Source organism: Columba livia, chromosome 4 (assembly GCF_036013475.1).
Source record: "Columba livia isolate bColLiv1 breed racing homer chromosome 4, bColLiv1.pat.W.v2, whole genome shotgun sequence".
NCBI lineage: Eukaryota > Metazoa > Chordata > Aves > Columbiformes > Columbidae > Columba > Columba livia.
The window spans coordinates 74,327,819-74,351,285 of NC_088605.1; the positions used below are offsets into that span (position 1 = coordinate 74,327,819).

At 45.9% G+C, this 23,467-nt stretch overlaps 2 protein-coding genes across 2 annotated transcripts; both read left to right on the forward strand.

Moving 5' to 3' along the window:
- The first annotated feature begins 3,591 nt into the window (after positions 1-3,591).
- On the forward strand, positions 3,592-9,202 carry LOC102092393 (alcohol dehydrogenase 1-like). Its single transcript, XM_005498018.4, has 9 exons — positions 3,592-4,017; positions 4,754-4,855; positions 5,059-5,200; positions 5,505-5,592; positions 5,708-5,927; positions 6,043-6,303; positions 6,603-6,738; positions 8,368-8,506; positions 8,976-9,202. The coding sequence occupies exons 1-9, from the start codon at positions 4,000-4,002 to the stop codon at positions 8,998-9,000; spliced, it is 1,131 nt and encodes a 376-aa protein (XP_005498075.2). The 5' UTR covers positions 3,592-3,999; the 3' UTR covers positions 9,001-9,202.
- A 4,794-nt stretch (positions 9,203-13,996) lies between these two features.
- LOC102094939 (alcohol dehydrogenase class-3) lies at positions 13,997-23,090 on the forward strand. Its single transcript, XM_065062379.1, has 9 exons — positions 13,997-14,095; positions 16,114-16,215; positions 17,513-17,654; positions 17,767-17,854; positions 18,638-18,857; positions 19,386-19,646; positions 20,376-20,511; positions 21,281-21,419; positions 22,795-23,090. Exons 1-9 carry the CDS (start codon positions 14,084-14,086, stop codon positions 22,817-22,819), a joined length of 1,125 nt encoding a protein of 374 aa, XP_064918451.1. The 5' UTR covers positions 13,997-14,083; the 3' UTR covers positions 22,820-23,090.
- Positions 23,091-23,467: the final 377 nt, after the last annotated feature.

Sequence of the window (23,467 nt, forward strand, 5' to 3'; positions counted from 1 at the left end):
TGTAACATTTATACACATTCCATGGATGTGCTCTCCTTCTTGCAAATGCTGTTGTACTTTTCATAGATTTCCAGCACCAAGTCCCACATAGTATTACAGTACAACTGTGCAAAAACTTTTCCAGAGAACACAATTGCCACTGTGAGCAGGTCATTCTGCTAAACAGACCCTTCTTTTGCTGCTGAACATTGGACCCATAACACTATAATGCCTTCTGGCCTCTTTTGAGCAATTCTTATCCCAATCCGTAGCCCTTTGAACTTCTGAAAAGCCCTCAGCACAAACAGCAATTACACAGCACATCATGAACACACAAAAAAGTTATCAAAGATTAACAAATTCCATACTGTCTGCCAAACTACAGTAACTTTTGCACGTGGAACTCACTTTACCCCGCTATAGAAGTTACCCATAATTCTCTTAACTACTTTTAAAGGATAAAAGGATAAGGTCAGAGGTAATGAGATAACACCAAAATGACTCGTTAAAAGTTTTGAGTTTTAGCACTTCCCTACCAAGAAAACACTAGAATAAAGTTCTTCTCAGTAAACAGTGTGTTTCCCTAATACTTCATGTGCATCTGCACAGCCTTAATTTGATTCCAGTGACAAGTCTCAAAGAAAGTAATGAATTAGCCCTGCAGCTCTGTAGTAAATATAAACACATAATAGGTTTGTGCAGGGTTGGGAAAAAAATCCCACCATACCGATGTATTAGAAACAAACCACCTTCTCCGTCTGTACTGTACTTCTAAGTTTTGCTAACTTCACAGAAACATTCATTTTTCACTTTTGAAAAAATCTAAACCTAGATGAAACAAAATTGGACTGCTATAAAATAAGTCTGCCTGAAGTCAAGTGCCCTAAGCAGGGGTCTGCACAGCGATGCCTTCCCGATTCATGAATGCTGCATTTTTTTTCTGATCAGGACTATGGGGGTTTTTTGCAACTTAACACATTTTTTTAAATAATACTATTCGTATTAGTACATCTATCGTTTTGTTCAACAGCTAAAGAGTTGAGCTCTTCTCACTATAGCATTCTAAATGGTTCCTTGTCTAAGACTAGAGCTGGTTGGATCATGAAGGTCCTCAAGGCTAAATTAGGCATGTGGAAACTTTTTTCATTACCAACACCATGAAATCTTGCACAGCAGGCCCAGGAGTGGGATGGGCAGAAGGATGAACTGACTTTCTGGCATTTCTGACATGCTGGAGTCAAGTTCACATGTGTGACCAGGAAAAACTGATTCGCTTTACTGGCTTTTAACCACATAATATCGATTTGTAACCTCTTTGTCCATCATCTTTCTGTTCCTTTTATAAGCACTCCTTGGCAGCAGCTCACAGTTGAGTATATGATAAATCTGGTGATTCTAGCTGGTTGCCAAATTACACACGACTACGTGCATCCAATATTTTATTGTGTGGTATTTCTTTCCAGGGTAGCAAGGGAAAGGACGCATTGCTCTTTGCAGTAGTTTCCGTCATTTAGTTTATCTGTTTCAGCTACAATTCTATTTTAATAAATTCTACTGCTCAGTTTCCAAAAATAAATTAAGGGTATAAACACTAAACAAGGGGAAAACTTTTTGCTGTAACTGGCTTTGTTTGCACAGGAACAAATGGGATAAAGTAGCCTAGAAATCAAAAGAAGACTAATCAGATCAAACGGATCAACAGAGTCCCATGGGGCAGAAGGAACTCCTTCCTCATGCCATGGGCGGCTCTGCCACACCGCTTGTTTCAGCAGAGAGCTGCCTTTGCCCCCCTGGTGAATAGGCTGCCCAGCAGCACTTCCATGCAGCTGGAGCCACTGTCACACCACAGGGCCACCATTGCCCAAGCAAGAGCTCAGCCACCTGCTGGGGCATGGTACAGTTGCCGGTCTGCATTGGTGAAGCCAGAGATGGGCCCAGGAGATTTGGGAGCTGGGGGTCCAGCCCCACAACAGCAAGTGCTGCTGCTGCTGCTCCTGCTGACCTTCTTCTTGCCCCATGAACCAGGGCTGGAACACGCAGTAGCCAGTACCAACACAAACCTCTCCGGGCAGCTCCCTGTACACATAAGCATGGGTGATAGGTCACATGCGGGATGGTCATCTTAGCCTGGTCCTCCAACAAGGTCCCTTTCATCAAGTCTCTTATAAATTACCTTATCTAATTCCTCAGTACAAAACAGCGCTGTGAGAACTAGGAGAGCCCAGGGCCCCCACCCTTGCAAAACTGGTTACACATGAGGCAAACGGCTGCGTCCTTAGAAACCTCCCCGATTCCTGACAAATTCTTCACTTACTACCCAATCAAAACTCAGCACGGGAAACCTCTAGGTCAGACCTATGCATCCATCCTGAATTATCTGAGCATTCCATTACCTGATAGACAAGGAAATTACTGCAGAGATTAAAATTTAAGGTCACCATTTGTCTGAATTTGAAGTAAATCATATTTTTCCCTGCAGATCCCCGTCCACACTCAGCTGAAGATTAATTTGGGTGTGTGGTTGTGCAGCTCTGGATGGAATGTTTCTGATAGATCTCCAAAATGCCTCTGACCCCGAGGTTCTCCAAGTGAGTTCAGGGCCACATGCAGCAGCTCTGCCTAACCCTTCCTTTAGGAGCTTTCCTGTGAACAAGCAGGGGCTGTGCTCCCATCAGAGCACAATCTGGCATTTGGCACATGACAACGCTATGAAAAATCCACAAAATCCATGAAATATCTAATAATCTCCCAAGAGACAAACTCTATACCTGACAAAGTACAAATACTGCTTCCCCAGACTTTAAACTATGCCAGTGTCTATTGACCCTCACGTTGCATACAGCTGAGTGCTCCCATATTCCTGCACATGGCCATCATCACACAGAGCCTGGGCTTGAGCAGCAGGGCTGGGGAACAGGCTGCCCAGCGGCACTTTCACACAGCTGGAGCCACTGCCACACCACAGGGCCACCATTGCCCGGGCAAGAACCCAGCCAGCTGCTGGGGAACAGTAGCATTGCAGGTCTCCATCAGTGAAACCAGAGATGGGTTCAGGGGCTTTGGGCACTAGGGGTTCACACTTGCAACAGCAAGTGCTGCTGCTGCCAACACAAACTTCTTCAAACAGCCCCCTGAAAAATGTGGGCTGACATAGTCCTAAGTGAAGAAGCAGTTCCCAAACCTGATGGCCATGCACGCGGGGCTCGTCTTAGCCTGGTCCTCCAACAGTGGCTCACTCATCCAGCCTCCTGCACATCACCTTGCTTGATGCCTCAGCAGAAACAGCTCTGTGAGAACCAGAAGAGCGAGTCCCCTTGCAGAAGGGGCTACACAAGCGTGAAACGAATGTGTCCTTGGAAACGTAACACCCTTCCTGACACATTCTCCCCTAAATACCCAGGTGAAAATAGCTGCAATACCACAAACAGTTAATCTTCACTCCAACTTGGCATGAGGGCTTGTCCACCATAACATGACTTCACTGTGTGTGTTTTCTTGCTTTAATCTTCCATCCTTTTGAAATTCCTTGGGTTGAACCACTGCCTGGTGAAATGCTACCTCTTGATAACAAGAGAACCCAAGGGAGGCGGTGCTGCAAATATCCTCCCTCCACATCTGCCGGAAGCGACCAGAGGATAGAAATCTGGCTGAGCTCTCTGTGCCTGTCAGGCAGGGAGGGCAGGGCAGGGCACGGCCCGAGGGCAGAGCCACCAATAAAAGCCTCCCTGGAGGAATTCTGCCCGCTCCAGTGCAGAGCAGCTGCCACCCATTGCCATCTCCCTGGTGCCACCAGCTCCTGCACTCAACACTCCCTGTGCTCCTCTGCGTGCTGCATCAGACACAGATTAACCACAGCCCTCTGGTGACTGTCCCACACCAGGACTCCCCACGCTCCCTGCGGCTGCCCAGGAAGGCTTCTGTTCCACAGCCAGGACATTTCGCAACACGGGGCTTTGGCCAGACGGCAGCTACCCTCCAGCCTGCTGCACAAACAGCAACAGCTGTGCTAACAGAGACCTCATGGCCACTTCGGGAAAAGTAAGGACAACTCATCTCCCTTCTTCGTTCCTCAGGGGGCCTGTTCTTGGGGAAATACTCTGCAAATGGCTCAGCCTGTGCACCTCTACTGCACACCCTCTTTCCTCTATCATTACTCCACTAACCCCTCCAAACTCCTCCAGTCACACAACCTTCTGCTTTCATACAACCGCACATGTCGGTACCTGCCTTAGGCAGTGCCTTCCTCTCCCGTTCTGCCCAGCAGCTCAGGAGTGGAAACGCTGGATCGTTCCATCCTGAAAAACACCCTCCTGCTCAGCCCCGCTGTGCGTTCCCGCACTGGCAGGCAAACGCAGCTCTTCAGAGGTGCAGTCTTGTAGCCACTCCACTCCACTCCTGCATTCAACTGTTTCCTTGCCAAAACCACTTTCTAGCTGAAAGCTGAATTTTCTGCTATCAAACCAGCTCTGGGGTTTGGGACATGCCATACACAAATCACCCCTTTGGCAAGGGAAAGAATCATCCAGCTTCCAGACAGACAGGGACCATTCCATAAGGGTCTTAGAGACCCTCAGTCCTTTATCTTACCAGACCAACAGCAATGCTCCTAACAGGCATTTCCCTGGCACTAAAAGTGCTGTCCCTCTTGCCGGAAGATCCAGCAGCACATGCATTGCTGTCAAATCTATGCAGTATACTTGAGACTCTTCCCTTCAGGGATAATCTCCACGTCACCTACCAAAGTCAGCAGCACAACCCTCTCTGTTGCTTCCAGGTCATCAGATGCAGAGCTGCTGTTGCCTGGGCTGCAGGCAAACCCCTCTCTGTGGAGGAGGTGGAGGTTGCACCTCCAAAGGCAGGTGAAGTTCGTATCAAGGTAAAAATGCATTCTATTTTTCTTTTTTATTTTTTTTCTGTCTTGTCAGAATTGCTCTTCTTGTGGGTTACACCTGTCAGGGATCTGTCCCCACCCATATCCCATAATAGTCCAGAGCAGCACTGTGAAAAATCCTTCCACAAATTGGGTTAAACAGATGCCGAGCGTTTCTAGAGCTCAACTGCTCTTTCTTCTCCAAACAGATTGTGGCCGCTAGCATCTGTCGCACAGATGACTACGTTGCGCATGGTGGCTTTCCTAACATTGATTTCCCTATTATCCCAGGCCACGAAGGAGCTGGGATTGTGGAAAGCATTGGAGAAGGAGTGACCTCTGTGAAACCAGGTAAAACACACACACACACCCAGGAGTCAGCTCTTAAAGCGCATGATGTTGTCCTGAGTTCAGACATTCAACCACCCTGCTCCTGCATCAGTGGCTCAAAACCTGAGTGCACACTGGTTGCACTGGGCTGCCTCATGCACATTCCGGCTCTATTCCCCATGCACACGAGCACTTCCTCAGGACAGAGAGAGCAGAGGGTTACTGGTAGGATGCTGCCATGGGAAAGCTCCACAGAGGCTCCAGCAGGCAGCACCCCTGAGCCTGCTGAGCAAGCAGCACCTAACAGGGATCTGCTTTGTCGCAGGAGACAAAGTCATCCCCCTCTGTATTCCTAATTGTGGGGAATGCACCTTCTGCCTGAACCCCGAAGCCAACTACTGCGTGAAGTCCCAGTGAGTCTGCTTCTCCCTCCCCTCTACTCAAATGGGGTCAGCTGTCTCTCAACCAGTCTGACACCTCCATATGTGCTTTACTTGATGACAAACAAATGCATCTGCCTCCCAACAGCTTCTCAGAACCACAGAACCTGATGCCTGACAAGACCAGCCGGTTCACTTGCAAAGGGAAACAGATCCGCCATTTCCTGTGGGTCAGCACCTTTGCAGAATACACCGTGACTCCTGAGTGCGCCGTTGCCAAGATAGATTCTGCTGCACCCCTGGACAAGGTCTGCTTGCTCGGCTGTGGGTTTTCCACCGGCTACGGGGCTGCCATCAACACTGCCAAGGTTGGTATTCAGGCGTGTCGAGCATCAGCCCCATGGCTGCTCTCGCACCCTCCCCAGCCCTGTGTGACAAAACCTCCGGTTCACGCTGGAGACTCACAGGGCCCCTGTTGTGCAGGTAAAACCAGGCTCCACCTGTGCTGTCTTTGGCCTCGGAGGAGTTGGCCTCTCTGTTGTCATGGGCTGCAAGGTGGCTGGAGCTTCCCGCATCATTGCCATTGATATCAACAAGGACAAATTTGCCAAGGCCAAGGAGCTGGGAGCCACTGACTGCATCAATCCTCAGGACTTCAACAAGCCCATCCAGGAGGTGGTCACTGAGATGACCGGCCATGGCGTGGACTACTCCTTTGAGGCCATCGGGCGTGTAGATACCATGGTAGGTGGCATTTGAGCACGTGTCCTCTCTCCCATGTCATTCATGGGCTCCCGCCAGGGCAAAGTTCAGCCCTGCAGGCTGTTCCCTGCCCGCTGTCTGCACTACAGCACACCCCTTTGCTCAGGAAGGCCGCCTGTGGGCTTTGGGAGAAAATGATGTATGAGTCTTAAAACAGACACTGAGCTCAGCACGTCTGCTGTGATTTCAGATTACCATGAGGGGCAGATGGCAGCACAGAAAGAAAGCCTTTCTGACAAACTCATCAGTGCATTCTCTAATTAATTTGCCTGTCCCATTAGATTGCTGCCCTGGCCTCCTGCAATATGAACACTGGTGTCTTTGTGATGGTTGGGGAACTGCCTTCTGGTGGAGTGGTTCCTGTTGATCCTCTGCTTCTGCTGACGGGCCGTACATGGAAGGGGTCTCTGGTCGGAGGTAGAAAACTCAAGACAACATTTTAGACATTTCAGTCTTTTCCCTTCACAGTAATTTCCAATTCACAGTATCACTGAATGGTTTGGTTTGGAAGGGACCTTTGAAGGTCATCTAGTCAAACCTCTCTGCTGTGCACAAGGACATCTTTCACTAGAGCAGGTTACTCAAAGCCTTGTCCAACCTGACCTTGAACACTTCCACTGATGGCACATCCACAACTTCTCTGGGCAACCTGCTCCAGTGTCTTACCACCTTTGTCGTTAAAAACTCTTTTATCCACCAGTATCCTCTAATCTTTCTCTGCAGGGCTGTTCTCAATCAATTCTTTCTCCACTCTATACTGATACTGGGCATTGCCCCAATCCTGGTGCAGGACCTTGCACTTGGCCTCATTGAACTTCATGAGGTTCCCATGGTCCCACTCCTCAAGCCCGCCAAAGTGCCTGCAGATGGCATCCCTTCCCTCAGCTGCACCACTCAGCTTGGTGTCATCTGCAAACGTGCTGAGGGTGCACTCAATGCCTTTGTCTATGTAATTGATGAAGATATTAAATAGTACAGGCCCCATGCTGAGACACGCTGTTCATTACTGGTGTCCACTTACACTCTGAGCAACTGGCTATAACTCTTTGCATGTGGCCATCCAGCCAACTCCTTACTCATCTAAGAGTTCGCCTGTCAAACCCATATCTCTCCAAATTAGTGGCAAGAATGTTGTGGAGGACTGTATTAAAGGCCTTACAGAAGTCCAGGTGGATGACATCTAGCTTTTCGATTGTCCACTGATGCAGTCGCTCCATTGTAGAAAGCCGCTAGGGCAGTTAGGCATGATTTGCCCTTGGTGCGGCATGTCACCTCCCTGTCTTCTATATGTTTCAACATATCGTCCAGGAGGATCTGTTCCATGTTCCTACTAGGCATGGAGGTGAGGCTGACTGGTCAGTAGTTGCCGGGTTCCTTCTTTCACCCTTTTTAAAAATGGGTGTGATGCTTCCCTTTCTCCAGTCACTGGGGGTTCAGTCCTGAACCTACACTATGTGCAGGACGATCATAAACGTCCCATGAAAGCCATTCCTTGTTGCCCCACTTACACCTTCCTATGGCATCTTACTCTCTCCTACAAGAGACTCTACAAGACTCTTCTGCACTCTTTTGATTGCTCTCATCCTCAACCCTCTGTTGCACACATACCTGCTACTTGGCCTTTCAGGAGTGTCCACTCTCATACACAATCACCTTTAACCCCAGCAATTGATCCTGGTTTGCATTTTACTGCAATTTAAGTGTTTGTGTTTTATGCCGGAGGAGTGGTTAATGCACCTCCAGGATCTTCTTGCTCCATCCAGCTATACTCTCAGCTCAAAGGAGGGACACCCCTGCATTTTTAGCCCCATCCTCTTAAATTTGATGCATTACAAGAAACAGGTACCATGCATCACAAGGGCGCAGCCTCAAGTATATTTTACAGGTAGGCACAGCCTGGCAGATGGGACAAGCTCGTGGTCAGCTCTAATATTCTGCTCAGAGGAGAGCTACTACACTGTTGGCACCAGAAAACTCTACGAACATTACATTATCAAAACAGCATTTCTCTGATGATTCACGGCGAGTGATTGCTCCTCTTTCTAGGTTCGAAGGCAAGAAATTTTATCCCCAGATTAGTTTCCAGCTATCTGGAGAAGAAATTCAACTCAGACTTGCTGATCACACACACGCTGCCATTTGCTAAAGTGAACGAGGGATTTGCGCTGTTACATGCAGGAAAAAGGTGAGATCCTGACCAGCACAAGTGAGGTACAGCACACGACACATCCACCCAAAATTCAAACTGCCCAACCCCTCTGGCAGGCAGAGCACGCAATGTTCCCTTCTCAGAAAGCATCCGAGACTTTTGAGTAACAGGGCTGACTGTTTGTAAGCACAGGACAGGCATAGGAGAACGAGGAGTAAGGGGCATCCTTGCCAACAACAGCATAAAAGCCAAAGGAAGGAGGAATGTATCTGACAGTGGCAGCACAAGACTTTGGGGAGGGACAAGGTGCCTTAGCTCCCGAGGGGTTCCATTCAGCAGGTTTGGAAGGCTGCCCCGTTGCTGCACGTCACATGCAGCAGAGTTAGGACGACGCTGGATGAGAAAGACGCAGCCGGTCCTCAGGCACACCTGCCTGCCCCGCTGCCTGCTCCTGAACACTCCCAGACACAGCACTTGTAACTCCCCCCTTCTTTTCCCTTTTCAGTATTCGCACTGTCCTGCTCTTTTGAAGGACACAACTGTGGGAGGCTGAGCAGAGGGACCAGCACAGCAGACCACCTCCCTCCTCACCCAGCACCTCACTTCGTGAATGCAAACGAAGAACTGGCCAACACTGGTGCCACTGCCAGCTCTCCCGTGCCCAGCCAAGACCCAGGAGGACGCCTCTCCCGAGAAAATGCTTTTAGCAATAAAGGCCTTCAGTCAAACTTGTCCCATGCAGTGCACTCCATCAACAGAGTCCCACGGGGCAGGAGGAGCTCTTCCTCATACCACAGGCCCTTCCATCACACCCCTGGTCCCAGCAGTGAACAACTGCCTCTGCACCCTCCACTACTGCTGCTTCCCACCGTTACCCACCTTACACACTTATGCCCACACGTCTCAGTCCCCATCTCAGCTGGGTGAATGCTGCAACTTCAACCATAGTACAGCAGGGAAATGACAGCTGCTGCTGTTCTCTGCTCTCACTCGCGGGTCCACAATATTATTTGCTGCATGATGTTATCCTCAGGTAAAAGCTGACGCTCCAGCCCTTTTCATATAAACATGAGGTTTTCTTATCAAATTACTTTGCCCTATTGTCTCCTAATTTTCACTTCCTGAATTCATGTTTGTTGTATTTTTAGATCTTCTCGTCTCCTCACCTCCGTCTGGTGGCTTTTCTCCTAATCTAGTTTTATTCTTGATAACAACATCAGAGAAATTTACAGACTAGAATCAGGAAGAGAAATTTCAAGTGCATTTATGTCCCACGATACGTAAATATAGCTGCCAGAGGTACTATACATAGGCTTGCAGGCAGTATAAAGCAAAACCTTTCCTCACATGGCAGGAGTGCAATTCTATAGGAGCTCCCAGGATCACAACCAGTCTGGCAATTAAATTAATTCTACGCACAAAAGGAATGCAAGTATATGATCCTTACATGTCTCTTGAGATATTCTACAGCTTGAGATATTCTAGGATTCTATGACACCATGGATTCAAAATCAGGGAGTGCTGTAAAATTCCTATTCTCTATTTTATCACTTTTTTTTTTTTTTTCCTTCAGCCATTCTCCTTCACTAGGGGGAAGAGAATTGACTGTACATGTTTAATAGACCTTTATCAATATTTTTGTTATACCTCTTCAAAGTATACTATGTCAGGATGGGTCTACCTCTCTTATTCTTTACCTCATTTGCCTTCTCCCGCTTCCATTTTGTATAAGGTATTGTTGTCCTACTGGAAATTAAAGCAACAGGGCACCTTAGAGAATAGTAAATTATCAGTCTTGCTAACAAATGCAAAGCCATAGCTGCTAGGATATAATCTGGTTTGTTCTTCATAGTAGAAATGCAAAGATTGTCTCTGAAACCGGTGCCCAGTGACACTGAAGACAAAAGTTATAACGCTGAGGCATTAATAAGGCATGAATATCTGCCTTTGTCTTTTAACTACAAATTACTGAAGGGTTTCAAGTCCTGAAGGCAGGGGATGAGATAAGATTTGTACTTAGTCCTCATAAGTGCATTTCAGAGTCTATTCCACAAAGCGATTTCTGACAGGAATGCGGACACCAAGGGGCCACAGCACTGACTACGGAGACAAGACCAAGACCTTGAGGCCTGTGTCCATCTGTACAAACATCTCAACCAACAGATCACTTATTAAATCTTACCTGACACATGAACACATAGAGCAAGTCAGGATACGAAATATCGTTGAATGCAGATATACACTATCTGTCATTAAAAAGCTACTCATTAAATCCATGCCTGCTGACAAACAAGTTTGATTTTATTTTCCCTCTATTAATCGGATAAGAAGAAAAGTCCTTCCCTAAGGTGCACACAAAGCCACACAGCAACAGGATCTCAGGATCAACTCCCCCCAACATCCACATCCATTCCAAAGGTTTGGCAGAGATGCCAGCTCCCCATAGCACTTCACAACTGCGAGCAGGGAGCCAGCAGTTCTGAAATCTGTGTTGTCTTCACGTCAGTGTTGGGTTTGGGACTTTGACGGAGGAGAGCAACACATGGACGTTTAAGGAAAAACAATATGACACATTTGAGAGACCTTTTCACAACCATTTTGTAGACTATAAGCTCAACAGCAGAGACTGGACATGTCCTAAGAGGCAGGGAGTACCAGTACATGTAGCACTGTTCACGTTTATGTCCCTATGTGTGAGACGAAAACAGAAGCCATATGTATTAATGTTATCTAGGAAGCAACTGAATGATTACATTATCCGTCACAGTATTTGTAAAATTTATTGTTGTAAACTTCAAACACTAGCAATCATATGGGAAATCAGCCATACAGCATTTGTCCTCTGGAATTGCTCTCCAACTCTTGCACCATGCAGAAAACTGAAGAGTGACCAAAACCAACTAAAAAAAGGCTCAAAAGCCGTGTAAAGTGGGTCTGTCTGAACAGATTAAAGAATATTTTTTTTTTCAGCTAAGCACTTAAACATCAGCCCACTTCCAAAGTGGAGTGAAGATTGCAAAGCACATGAAAGAGACTAATCCTGGAGAAGAACCACATCTTTGCACCACCAAATCCGGGGAGAGAACTGACAGGATAAGAGGCATGAAGGACATGTGAATCACAAAAACTTCCCCAGAGAACACAATTGCCACTGTGAGCAGGTCATTCTGCTAAACAGACCCTTCTTTTGCTGCTGAACATTGGACCCATAACACTATAATGCCTTTTGGCCTCTTTTGAGCAATTCTTATCCCAATCCGTAGCCCTTTGAACTTCTGAAAAGCCCTCAGCACAAACAGCAATTACACAGCACATCATGAGCACACAAAAAAGTTATCAAAGATTAACAAATTCCATACTCTCTGCCAAATTACAGTAACTTTTGCACATGGAACTCACTTTACCCCACTATAGAAGTTACCCATAATTCTCTTAACTACTTTTAAAGGATAAAAGGATAAGGTCAGAGGTAATGAGATAACACCAAAATGACTCGTTAAAAGTTTTGAGTTTTAGCACTTCCCTACCAAGAAAACACTAGAATAAAGTTCTTCTCAGTAAACAATATGTTTCCCTAATACTGCATGTGCATCTGCACAGCCTTAATTTGATTCCAGTGACAAGTCTCAAAGAAAGTAATGAATTAGCCCTGCAGCTCTGTAGTAAATATAAACACATAATAGGTTTGTGCAGGGTTGGGAAAAAAATCCCACCACACCGATGTATTAGAAGCAAACCACCTTCTCCGTCTGTACTGTACTTCTAAGTTTTGCTAACTTCACAGAAACATTCAGTTTTCATTTTTGAAAAAATCTAAACCTAGATGAAACAAAATTGGACTGCTATAAAATAAGTCTGCCTGAAGTCAATTGTAACCTGCACTTCAGCAATTATTTTGAATTGTTGCTATGTCAAGTAGCAATGAGCTCTGTCACTAAATCAGTGCCACCTGATGGTTGCGTGCCACTTCACTCACTGCACACTGTTTTGTTTGGGGAAAATAAACCAGACAATGTTTTCTCCATCCAAACTGATGTTTCTGATTAGCACATAACACCTTCTAGAACAACACAACAAAACCAACCCCATTGTCAAAGCCACGGTAGCACTGGGAGCCCTCACCTACAGAACTTTCCCATATAATCGTGAAAGACACATGACAAAGCATAGACAGGTCAGTCAAGAGCACAATGTGGATTTACTTGCATGGTACTAAGAACAGGAAGAAAGTTGCAAAACCACTTACCATGTGTAGGGGCTTCCAGTAGCACACAGCGACACTGGAGGTGGCATCACTAAACTGCAAGGGAAGGAAACATGAATAAACAACCACTTTAATCTCTGGAATTGGACTATGAACATTAAACAATTATTATTTATATATTTACACTTTTCTCTACCAGAATCAGTACCTGCAGTTTCCAGAATGTCAGATACTAACAAAAGTTAAGAAGTGCAGAGTTTAGTTAAACATAAAATGTTTGTTTTTAGAAGCACTGACAAACCAGAGGTGACCAAGAGCATGAAATTCACAAGGGAGGCTGACAGAGCTGAATGTAACCAAGGAAATGGACAAACCCTGCATTGATTTCAACAAGGTTGTAGCGGCAGCAGTGAACACAAAGTAACTAGTGGAAAGCATTGAGGTCATGGAATAGGCAGCCTGGTCACACATCCTTTCACTCCTTCTCATCACCTTTCACTGTATGCCACACTTGTATAGCACTTTCACTGCCTGAATTACCTTCAGCTTTCCTGACCCTACAGATTCGCCATTTTCCATAAGTGATTAAGTTTTGCATCGTTTTTATGTTACTTTTAAAATGCTATAGCTATTTATGTTGTGTTATTGAAGTTTATTTTTTTTCTCCAAGTTGGCGCTAATGGCTTAACTAGCCGAGCACTGATTGAGGTGCAAAGAACACATGCTGGAGACAGGAGCCCCAAAAACGGCCACACCACAATGCGGGACCGCGAGAATATGGCCAGACTCTTGTGTGCCCTCGGGTCTGCAGGGAGAGCAGCGCTGCAAGGGGCTGGTAACCCCCAGCGGGAGCCCCTGCCCTGCCACCCGGGGCCAAGAATCACAGGATGTCCCGAGTTGGGAAGGACCCACGAGGATCATCGAGTCCAACTCCTGCCCCTGCACTGACAACCCCACAGGTCACACCGCGTGTCTGAGGACGTTGTCCAGTCTCTTCATGAACACTGTCAGGTTGGGGCTGTGACACCTCCCTGGGGAGCCTGTTCAGTGTCCAGCACCTCTGGGGGAAGAACCCTTTCCTAATGTCCAACTGACCCTCCCTGGCACATCTTCTGCCATTCCCTGGGTTCTGCCGCCGGTCACTAAAGAGCAGAGTTCGATGCATACCCGAGGAAGAGGCATTTCGTCCATCGCCGCCCTCCTCTCACCTGCCCTCCCCCCCGCGCTCCAACGGCCGCTTTCAACGGTCACTCTAACGGCCGCCTCGCGCTCCGCCCCGCACGCGTCGGGAGGGAGGGGAGGGGGCGGAGGGGCGGCGGCAGCGCGCATGCGCTCGAGCGGCGGGGGTGGGCGGGGCGGCTTTTCCCCTTCTGCCCCGCCCGTTCCGGCGATCGGCGGGACGGCGCGTCATGGCCGGCGGGGTGAGGCGGCGCCCGTGTGTGCACGGTGCTTGTTTGTTTGCACGGTGTTTCTGTTTGGTGTTTGTTTGGTGTTTGTTTGCACGGCGCTCGCAGCCCTGCAGCCACACCGCCCGCGCTGGGTCGCTTTCCGGAGCCAGGGTCTTGCGGGCCCTCGCTCATTTCTCCGCTCCAGCCCCAACGCTGCGGTAGCGAGATGCGGGGTGCGGGGCGGGGGGGTCGGCGTGGCGTCTCCTCACTCCTGTGCCACGCGTGTAAGGGGCGGCAGGAAGCAGTGCGATGTATTCGGAGGATGAGGAGCAAACCTCCCGGCGTTGGTGCCCTGTGTTGTAAGCGGCCCCGGAGCGCGGTGCTGACCCGAGGGTTGTGCGCACACCCTGTGGGATGGAAGAACAAGCAGAACACCTTGAGCTTGCGCGGTTTTCTGTGGGCTTTGGGTAGATGTGACTTAATAAGCTTGAAGGAAGTGAAAACCGCATCATTTTGCACACAGCGCTGGGAGAGTGCTGGCTCCCGAGTGCATAGCAATTCAGCAGTTGTGTTCCTGTACTAATGCATTAATAGAGAAAATGAAGAACTGGGGAAAGCTGGTTTGGTTTCTTGTTTTCCCAGTCGTTGGCTTCAAGATTTTCAGCGAAGCAACAGTGGAAAGCTTTGAATATCCAAAGGTCAGGAGATGGGACTTTTCAGATAGTCCAGGGGCCTTTTTGGCTGTGTGAGCTGACTGTGATTTCACAAGCCAGCTTATTTTAAAGTGTCTCAATCATGACGTATTACTTCAAAATAGACTTCCAGATGTGTAATATTACTTTTGGGAAGATCAGAATTTATCCCATAAGGAGACTTTTCCTTTCTCCCCTCTTTAATCCCGCATTTAACTAAGCTTGTAGAACCTCAGATTTCAGGGATATGCAGCATCCTGTGCGAGAGCAAGTGACTTTATGAGGGACGGATTGAAAACCTCTAAATGATTCACAGAATGACGGCTCTTCTTGCACCGTGTGCCTTGAATTTAGATTTTCTGGCAAAATCTTTGGTACATTTAGCGATTATGGCCCAATGCCCAGGCTGTGACTCCACAATTAGTTACTGTGCTGCATTCAGTGCATTTTTATAATATTTACCCTGGGAAGAAAAAGCAGGGCAAGGGGAGTTCAGGGTTCTAGGTTTGTTTTCTGCTACAAAGCTTCAGGCCTTTTAGGGTTGGCAGTATTTATTTTAGTGTGTTTAAGCCAAGGTAAATGTCTGCAGTTCTGTTTCAGGTACAGCGAGGTTAACTGGTTCTGTTAAAATCTTATAGTTTATTGTACATCAGAAATACTATAGAAAGTCATAAACTGCCCATTTTCCTGTACACACGGGTGATGAATCAGACCTGGCAAAGCTCAGCAAGTGGTCTTGGTGCTGTTATTTCTTCCAGGCAGTCATATATTGAAAAGGCTGGCAATTTGAAATTCACATTAATTGCCTTTCAGTGCTTCCACACAAACACCACAGCTAGTTTGAATACCCAAAATGTCATTTTCTTATATCAATATATAGTGAAATGCTCCATGTTTCCAGCTGTCATGGCTATGGCTTAGATCGTGTTTGCATGGAAGAAAATCAGTGCAAGTCGTCTGGTGTAACTGAATTATTCCAAAGTGCGTGGGATGCTATTCTGGAGTAGATTGCAAAGGGATCTGTCTTGTTTGGGACAGCATTCCTCATCAGGCTTTATGTAGGTAAGGGCTTGGATTTGATTGCACAGCTCGTCTGAGTGTCCTGCAGGAAGCTAATGCACATCTTTTGTCGGTCAGAAAGCAAAACTCAGATTATTTGATACCCTGCCTCTTTTATCCTTATTTTGCTCAATAAGAGAACGACATCGGAATTTCAGATCTTGGCTCACTCGTCATTTAGCTTCCTGAGAGCAAATGTAGGGCAATTAAGCTTTTGTGCTGAAATGTTGCATTTCAGATCTGGGATTCTTTCCAAGAGCCAGAAGCGTTTCTTTCATTTTCTCACTTGTTGTCTTTTAGGTGATCAAATGCAAGGCTGCAGTTGCCTGGGAGGCAGGTAAACCTCTCTCTCTTGAGGAGGTGGAGGTTGCTCCACCAAAAGCTCATGAAGTTCGTATCAAGGTAATTAAATCAATCGTTAGCTGTATGCATTGTATTTTGGGAGACTGAGTATTAAAGCTGAACAGTTTGTTTACCAACAGAAGAAATGTTGAATGGATTTGGGGGTCCTGGTGGACAGCAGGATGACCATGAGCCAGCACTGGGCCCTTGTGGCCAGGAAGGCCAATGGCATCCTGGGGTGTATTAGAAGGGGGGTGGTCAGTAGATTGAGAGGGGTCCTCCTTCCCCTCTACTCTGCCCTGGTGAGACCACATCTGGAATATTGTGTCCAGCTGTGACCCCTCAGTTCCAGCAGGACAGGGAACTGCTGGAGAGAGTCCAGCGCAGGGCAACAAAGATGCTGAAGGGAGTGGAGCATCTCCCGTGTGAGGAAAGGCTGAGGGAGCTGGGGCTCTGGAGCTGGAGAAGAAGAGACTGAGGGGTGACCTCATTAATGTTTATAAATATATAAAGGGTGAGTGCCATGAGGATGGAGCCAGGCTCTTCTCGGTGGCAAACAATGGTAGGACAAGGGGTAATGGGATCAAGCTGGAACACAAGAGGTTCCACTTAAATTTGAGAAAAATCTTCTTCTCAGTGAGGGTGGCAGAGCCTGGCCCAGGCTGCCCAGGGGGGTTGTGGAGTCTCCTTCTCTGCAGACATTCAAAACCCACCTGGACATGTTCCTGTGCGACCTCACCCAGGCGTTCCTGCTCCAGCAGGGGGATTGGACTAGATGATCTTTTGAGGTCCCTTCCAGTCCCAAACATACTGTGATAGCGCCAGTTCGCTAGTATCTCAGTTGGCTTTACAAAGGAAATTATGGTATTTAGATCTTCTGTTTATTCAGATGTTATTTAGATCTCCTGTTTATTTTATTCAGTAGCCTGTATCTGCCAGAAAGTGTACATTAAGGCGAGTGGAAAGGGCCTCTGCATGGTGCTGAAGACTTAATCTGGATTTATGCAGTACCGAGAGTTCTGTGTGGACTCTGGCCATTTTACCTTTTAGAGAACAACTTACTTCAAATCCGGGATGCCAGCCTGCGTTGGGATAGTTTAGAGTACCGGTGTCTGGCTTTAGGAAACCAGATGTCATCTTCTACCTGATTCAACATCAGAATTCAGTTGATGGAAATGAGAAAAGGTGTATTATCATGACTTTCCTTTTTCAAAGTACAAAAAGTGCCTTGCCAGTTAAAGTATGTTGGCCATACCACAGGTGCTGCCAGCATTGGCAGGTTTGTCCCGGCGATTTTTCCGAGTTTCAGGCCAAAGGGAGGTATGTAGATCTGTGCTACTATTCTGTTTCTTCACAGATAGTCGCCTCTGCTGTCTGTCACACCGATGCCTATACATTGAGTGGAGCTGATCCCGAAGGATGTTTCCCTGTGATCTTGGGCCACGAAGGAGCAGGAATTGTGGAGAGCGTGGGGGAGGGAGTAACGAAACTAAAGCCGGGTAAGAAGCTTTAAGTGAACACAATAAAAGCCGTGAAAGTTAAATAACTTCATTTATTTTCCTAATGCCTCGTTTGTTAACTAGCCACAGAATATTTTTTCTTCTTTCTCAGGGGACACCGTTATCCCTCTATACATCCCCCAGTGTGGAGAGTGCAAGTTCTGTAAGAATCCCCAAACAAATTTGTGCCAGAAGATAAGGTCTGTATGTTTTTTATTTTGACACACAGTATAGTATTTGTTCAGTGTACACCTGTTCTAGTTATCAAAAGTAACTGACAAGAGTTATCTTTGAAGAGTAAATATCTTTGTGCATCATTTAATGATTTGGAAAGTACACGTTTTAAGGAGTCTGTTATGCACTACTTCCTATTCTTCCTTTTATTTTTTCCCTTAAATAAATCTGTTTCTCTTTTTTCGTGTATGTGGTGGTATAAACTACTAGCTTGTGTCCACAGCTTTGACAACATAAATGCTCTGACTCCATATTTAATCCATAATTAAGGGAAATACTTCAGGGAATTTAGCTCTTGGGCTCAACACTACAGCTGTGAGAGTGGTACAGAGTTATACAGAAAGCTCTTTATTCCTTAACACCTTCCCGGCTAGGTTTCCAGCTCCCGTTCTGATAAAGATCTCCCAAAACCCAACAGAAACCTCTGCTGACAGGACAGGTGCTGTGCAAGGGAAACGCCCTGAAGGAGGTGAAGATGGGGATGTGGAAGTGGCACAGTTAGTGCTGGTACCCAACAAAGGCAACATCTTCATAATCTCCATTTCTTTCAGTGCTGCTGGGGAGGAACGAGCAGCACGAAGCTTTAAGACTTAAGCATCTAATTTCTGTGAACACCTGGGTTTACTGGAATGATTAAAAAATAACGCTGCAAGCACACAACTGCATCTCTGCGCTACTTAGCAGATACTGCCTGGTGAGAGCATTTACTGCTTAAGACTCTGACTGTACTTTCCTGTCTTTGCCTTAAGAATTACTCAAGGGAAAGGCCTCATGCCTGATGGCACCAGCAGATTCACCTGCAAAGGAAAGCAGATTTACCACTTCATGGGGACCAGCACCTTCTCCGAGTACACCGTGGTGGCCGATATCTCAGTAGCCAAGATTGATGCGGCGGCACCTCTGGATAAAGTCTGTCTGCTGGGCTGTGGCGTCTCCACTGGCTACGGAGCTGCCCTGAACACCGCCAAGGTAAAGGCTGCGGTTGCCTCGGGCTTGTCCCGGCAATGGTGTGTGAGCCAAAGCACACAGACGGCTTAGGGACCAGGTTAGGACTGTAAACGTGATGTGATGTACCCGATTTCCATTTATTCTTCAGCTGATGTTTAGCTAAGAATGTCTAACTTCTCCATAAAGGCCAGAGCAGGTTAGAAGAACCTGATGCCCTTTAAAGGAAATCCAGGTAGAACATTCTGCATCCCTTTTGATGTGAACTGTATATAAATTGCTTTTCCAATCCCACGTAATATTGCTGCAAGTCATGCTGATAGTTTGAAGCTCAGGTGAGACAGAGCTGTGAGTGTGCACGAGTCATGGGGAGGTGAAAGGAGTCAAGTCTTTGGGCAAAAAGAAAAGCTTAGTACCTAAAGAGCTTTTGGATTAAATTTCTGTATAGTTTCTAAGCGATAAAGTCTTGTAGCCATATATATTTGCTTCCATGTTTCCCTCATTACTGAAGGATCAATGTTCTCTGTGTTATGGATCTCTTATGGCTTCTAGGTGGAACCGGGCTCTACGTGTGCCGTCTTTGGCTTAGGAGCAGTTGGGCTGGCGGTTATTATGGGCTGTAAAACCGCAGGAGCATCCCGGATCATTGGCATCGACCTGAACAAGGATAAGTTTGCCAAAGCCAAGGAGTTTGGAGCTACTGAGTGCATCAGCCCTCAAGACTTCAAGAAGCCCATCCAGGAGGTGCTGATGGAGATGACCGACGGGGGGGTCGACTACTCGTTCGAGTGCATTGGGAATGTTGGAGTTATGGTGAGTGCTTGCCTAACAAGAGTATGTGAAGGGAGCGGATAGCGAACTGCCACACAGTTGTTTAGCTGAACAGCAAAATGAGCTGCTTTCTTGTTACAGAAAACATGCCCTACTCATTAATTGATTTTTTTAAACAGTAAATGGTAACTGTTATAACTAAAATGGCCAACTGACATCCAATTCTAATTGTGTAATGAAAGCAGATGCTACTTTTTAGGTTGAAAATGGCACTTACAATCTACAAACTTCTTTCCTTAATGGGAGTTCTTTAAAATCCTGAGTTTTCCTACCTTGACACTCGAAAAAATTGACAAAACCCACCACGTAAAATATATTGTGCAACGAATGGTAAAATCTCAAGGACCACAAGTATCTCCCGAATTCCTCAAATAATGATTTTAACCTTTGGAAATGCAGAAGTAATACTGGATGTAAGGCCAGTATTCCTCACTGTCAGAAACATGTTCTGTATTGTCTCTGATTGTGGTTTATCCCAACTCCAAGTGGAAGGTCAGAGTGACTTCTCTGGAAGCCAGATGGGATACAGAAAGAGCAAAATGAATCTTTAACAGCATAAGGCGTCTGAACCAATGGAAAATTTAATGTAGTTGTCAGTGTATTTTTTGTTCCTTAAATACTGATGTGGGGATTCGTTAATGGGCAAAAGGAAGTGCAACCTGTGCCAGTTTAGGCAATAAACACTCTGCTTTGTCTTACCCGCGTGTGAAGAGGGCGGCCTTGGAAGCTTGTCACAAAGGCTGGGGAGTCAGCGTGATAGTCGGAGTCGCTGGCATTGGTGAGGAGATCTCCACGCGGCCATTCCAGCTGGTAACTGGGCGGACGTGGAAAGGGACCGCGTTTGGAGGTAACTCTCCTCTGGTACGGGGGGGAAAATAGTTTACTAGGGGTTAAAGCTGGGAAGAACACGCTGCCTTGCTTTTGCTTGTGTTGCCTTTTAACATAAAGACTTTCAAAAGCTGATATTTCTACAGACATTGGTGTGTTATCTCACAGATTTTGAAGTATATAACCATATGCTCCTCAGTACTGAATGAGTGGTATAGAGATTGCGTTATCACCAAGTGAAGGTTCAGTTTGGTCCAGTGAAAGGACCTGGTCTTTGGGGAGATGGGAACACACGTAAATATATTTGTGTTGCTTAATCACTATAGCACATTCCCAGCCCCACAATTTGCTTAAAGAGCTTTAAAATAAAAAGCCGACAAGTTCTTGATAGATATCATCTGCTGTCACACCAAAAACATGTCAAGACTTTTACAGCTAACAAGAACTTGGGGGTTCTAATTGCTGAAGTTCATGGAAGTATTCAAACCTGATGTTATTATTATATTGCCTCTTTTCCACGTAAAACAAAGTGTAGTTGGGTTATAAAGATCCACAGAGGGGCTTTCACCTAGTGAAAGGTTAGTGCACATACGTGTTCGGGTAAGACGTGCTCTTATGTTCCTTCCTCGCTAGAGCAGGAGGGACAAACAGGACACTGATGTGGTTGCTTTTCGTATTTAGCACACGAGTGCTAAAACCTCATGCAAAGGTTGTATATTTTTCATTACTCTCTGTTCTCTGAGGTGGGTGGGAAGGGGAAAAACAAACGCACGCTTTCTGTCTTTCAGGCTGGAAGAGCGTAGACAACGTACCAAAGCTGGTGAATGACTACATGGCCAAAAAGATCAAGGTTGATGAATTTGTGACTCACACTCTGCCTTTCGACAAAGTTAATGAGGCTTTTGAGCTGATGCACACAGGAAAGAGGTAACGTTCATAATATTTAAAGGTGTAGAAGACATTTATTGATGAGACACTGTCAAAATATAGGTTACCTGCCTGCTGTCATGTTTTAAAGCAGGAGGAGAAAGGCAGACATGTACCACACACATTTGTTCTGAGATAAACAAATAGACTTGCCCTGAGCTTCTAGGCATGTGCCAAAACACAGGCAGGGAGTGAAAAGCGAACAATATATAAGGGAAATGCACACGTATGTAAAGCTGATAAAAGGTGTAAGTCAGCATTAGGCTTCCAACGCTACTAAGCTTTCTTCCTCAGAAAAACAAACGTGAAGAGACTGAATGGGAGTTCACGTTAATACATTTTTACAAGTTGTGAAGCTATTAGTCTATTTTAATTAAATAGTAGATTTCAGTATATTTTCAAACTATTTAGGATAGATTACCAACACAATCCATCACTTGGAATGATCTTTTACTGTGCTACATTTTAAAATATGTGTTTTTCTAGTTTGAAGTGGGGTAGAACATTTGTATGATGGGTTTGTATTTATTAACGTGCAGCAGGTTCTGCCTTCATTAAGATAAGTGGTGGTTTGGACTGCTGGTACTGCAGCCTTAGGCCACAGCTGTATTAAAGCTTTATTAAAGCTGTATTAAAGTTATTAAAGAGGCTCAACTCCACTACTTGGCAAGTAGTGATCACCCTACAAAGGCTGTGCCCATAAGGTCCTGATCAAAGGATATAATGGGTGATCCCTGTAAAGCCCCATACAGATACAGGCGGGATGTGCTCGAGGGAAAATGAGGACCAGCACTGGGAGATTTTATCTCAGTCCTTACTGATGCATTGCATAGAACTTTCTCAATAGTAACTTAATATGCTTTATGTCATGTGCATTCCTATTTTACATCAATCAGTTAACAGTAGCTGCATTTGTAGCTTTTACAATTTCATCTTTGTTAATTTCATCCAGCACTTGATCCCCTTTCCCATTTATAAACTTTGGTATCATTTCAATGCTTTATTCCTACATGAGCATGTCCTATGGAACTAATAATGAAAGGGACTTAAAATTCTCCAAGCAATGAAGAGGGAATGCAGGTCAATATTAATGTTCCTGAACAATATTCTTGGCCAGCTACTGAAAAATGACATTCACATAGTTTGAAAAAGCTTCAGTTGACTTTATCTTATTGGGGAAGAGACCTAAAAAACTCAAAGGTAACAAGCATTACTAACATTTTTAGACAAGATTTTAAATAAATATTATAGGCATAAGGAACTTAATTCCTTTAAGATACAGAGGTTCAGATAAAGTGTGTCTCAGCAATTAAAAGGAGGGAAGAGGAGAAAATGAACTTACTGGTAATTTTTCTTTCTTCTTTTCCATTTTAAGCATTCGAACTGTTCTAAATCTTTAGAGCCAAATGTGGACCTTCCAGCTGGCCAGCATCATGGTAGCCATCCTTTTATAATGGAATTTCTGATAGAGGGTAGAATCAAGCAAATGAAAACTCACTGGGACTAGGAAGACGTTGTATTGTACAGTGAGCATTCTCAATATTAAGTAACAAAAATCAGTAACCACGGAGTAGCGTTAAATAATTAGCACGGGTTGTGGCACTTGTATTTCTGTACTTCAAATTCAACAATGCCTAACTCAATCTACTTAATAAAAAGCTTTTTTCTAAACACAGCGTTGGAATTATTCAGCGTTAAGACTGTGATTGCCGCTTTACTGTTTTCCTCTAGTGATTTTACAGTAGGTGTGTACACGACAATAGCAAACGATGTGGGGTTCACCGCACCGATGTGCTGCAGCTGCACTGACCGAGGGGCACGAACTCCAAGAGCAGCTGAGGCTGTTGTGGGAGTACAGAGGATGGGAGACCCAGACCCACCTTGAAGCTGAACACACAGCAGAGTGCGGCTGCAGGTTTTTCTCTTAACTGTAGCTGAACTGCTCTGACTGGATGAAATTTCTTTGAATTGCAACCTGGAAACAGCGCCACAGGAGACAGCAGAGAATGGACTGCAGCACAGAGGCAGAAACGCTCCCCACTTAAACA

What these genes read in the sequence shown, in the direction of transcription:
- LOC102094939 (XM_065062379.1), top strand. An exon ending in CTGCCCTGAACACCGCCAAG is followed by an intron (nt 18,858 to 19,385) that starts GTAAAGGCTGCG and finishes TATGGCTTCTAG; the next exon opens with GTGGAACCGGGCTCTACGTG. An exon ending in GAAAGGGACCGCGTTTGGAG is followed by an intron (nt 20,512 to 21,280) that starts GTAACTCTCCTC and finishes TCTGTCTTTCAG; the next exon opens with GCTGGAAGAGCGTAGACAAC.
- LOC102092393 (XM_005498018.4), top strand. An exon ending in TCGGGCGTGTAGATACCATG is followed by an intron (nt 6,304 to 6,602) that starts GTAGGTGGCATT and finishes CTGTCCCATTAG; the next exon opens with ATTGCTGCCCTGGCCTCCTG. An exon ending in GAAGGGGTCTCTGGTCGGAG is followed by an intron (nt 6,739 to 8,367) that starts GTAGAAAACTCA and finishes TCCTCTTTCTAG; the next exon opens with GTTCGAAGGCAAGAAATTTT.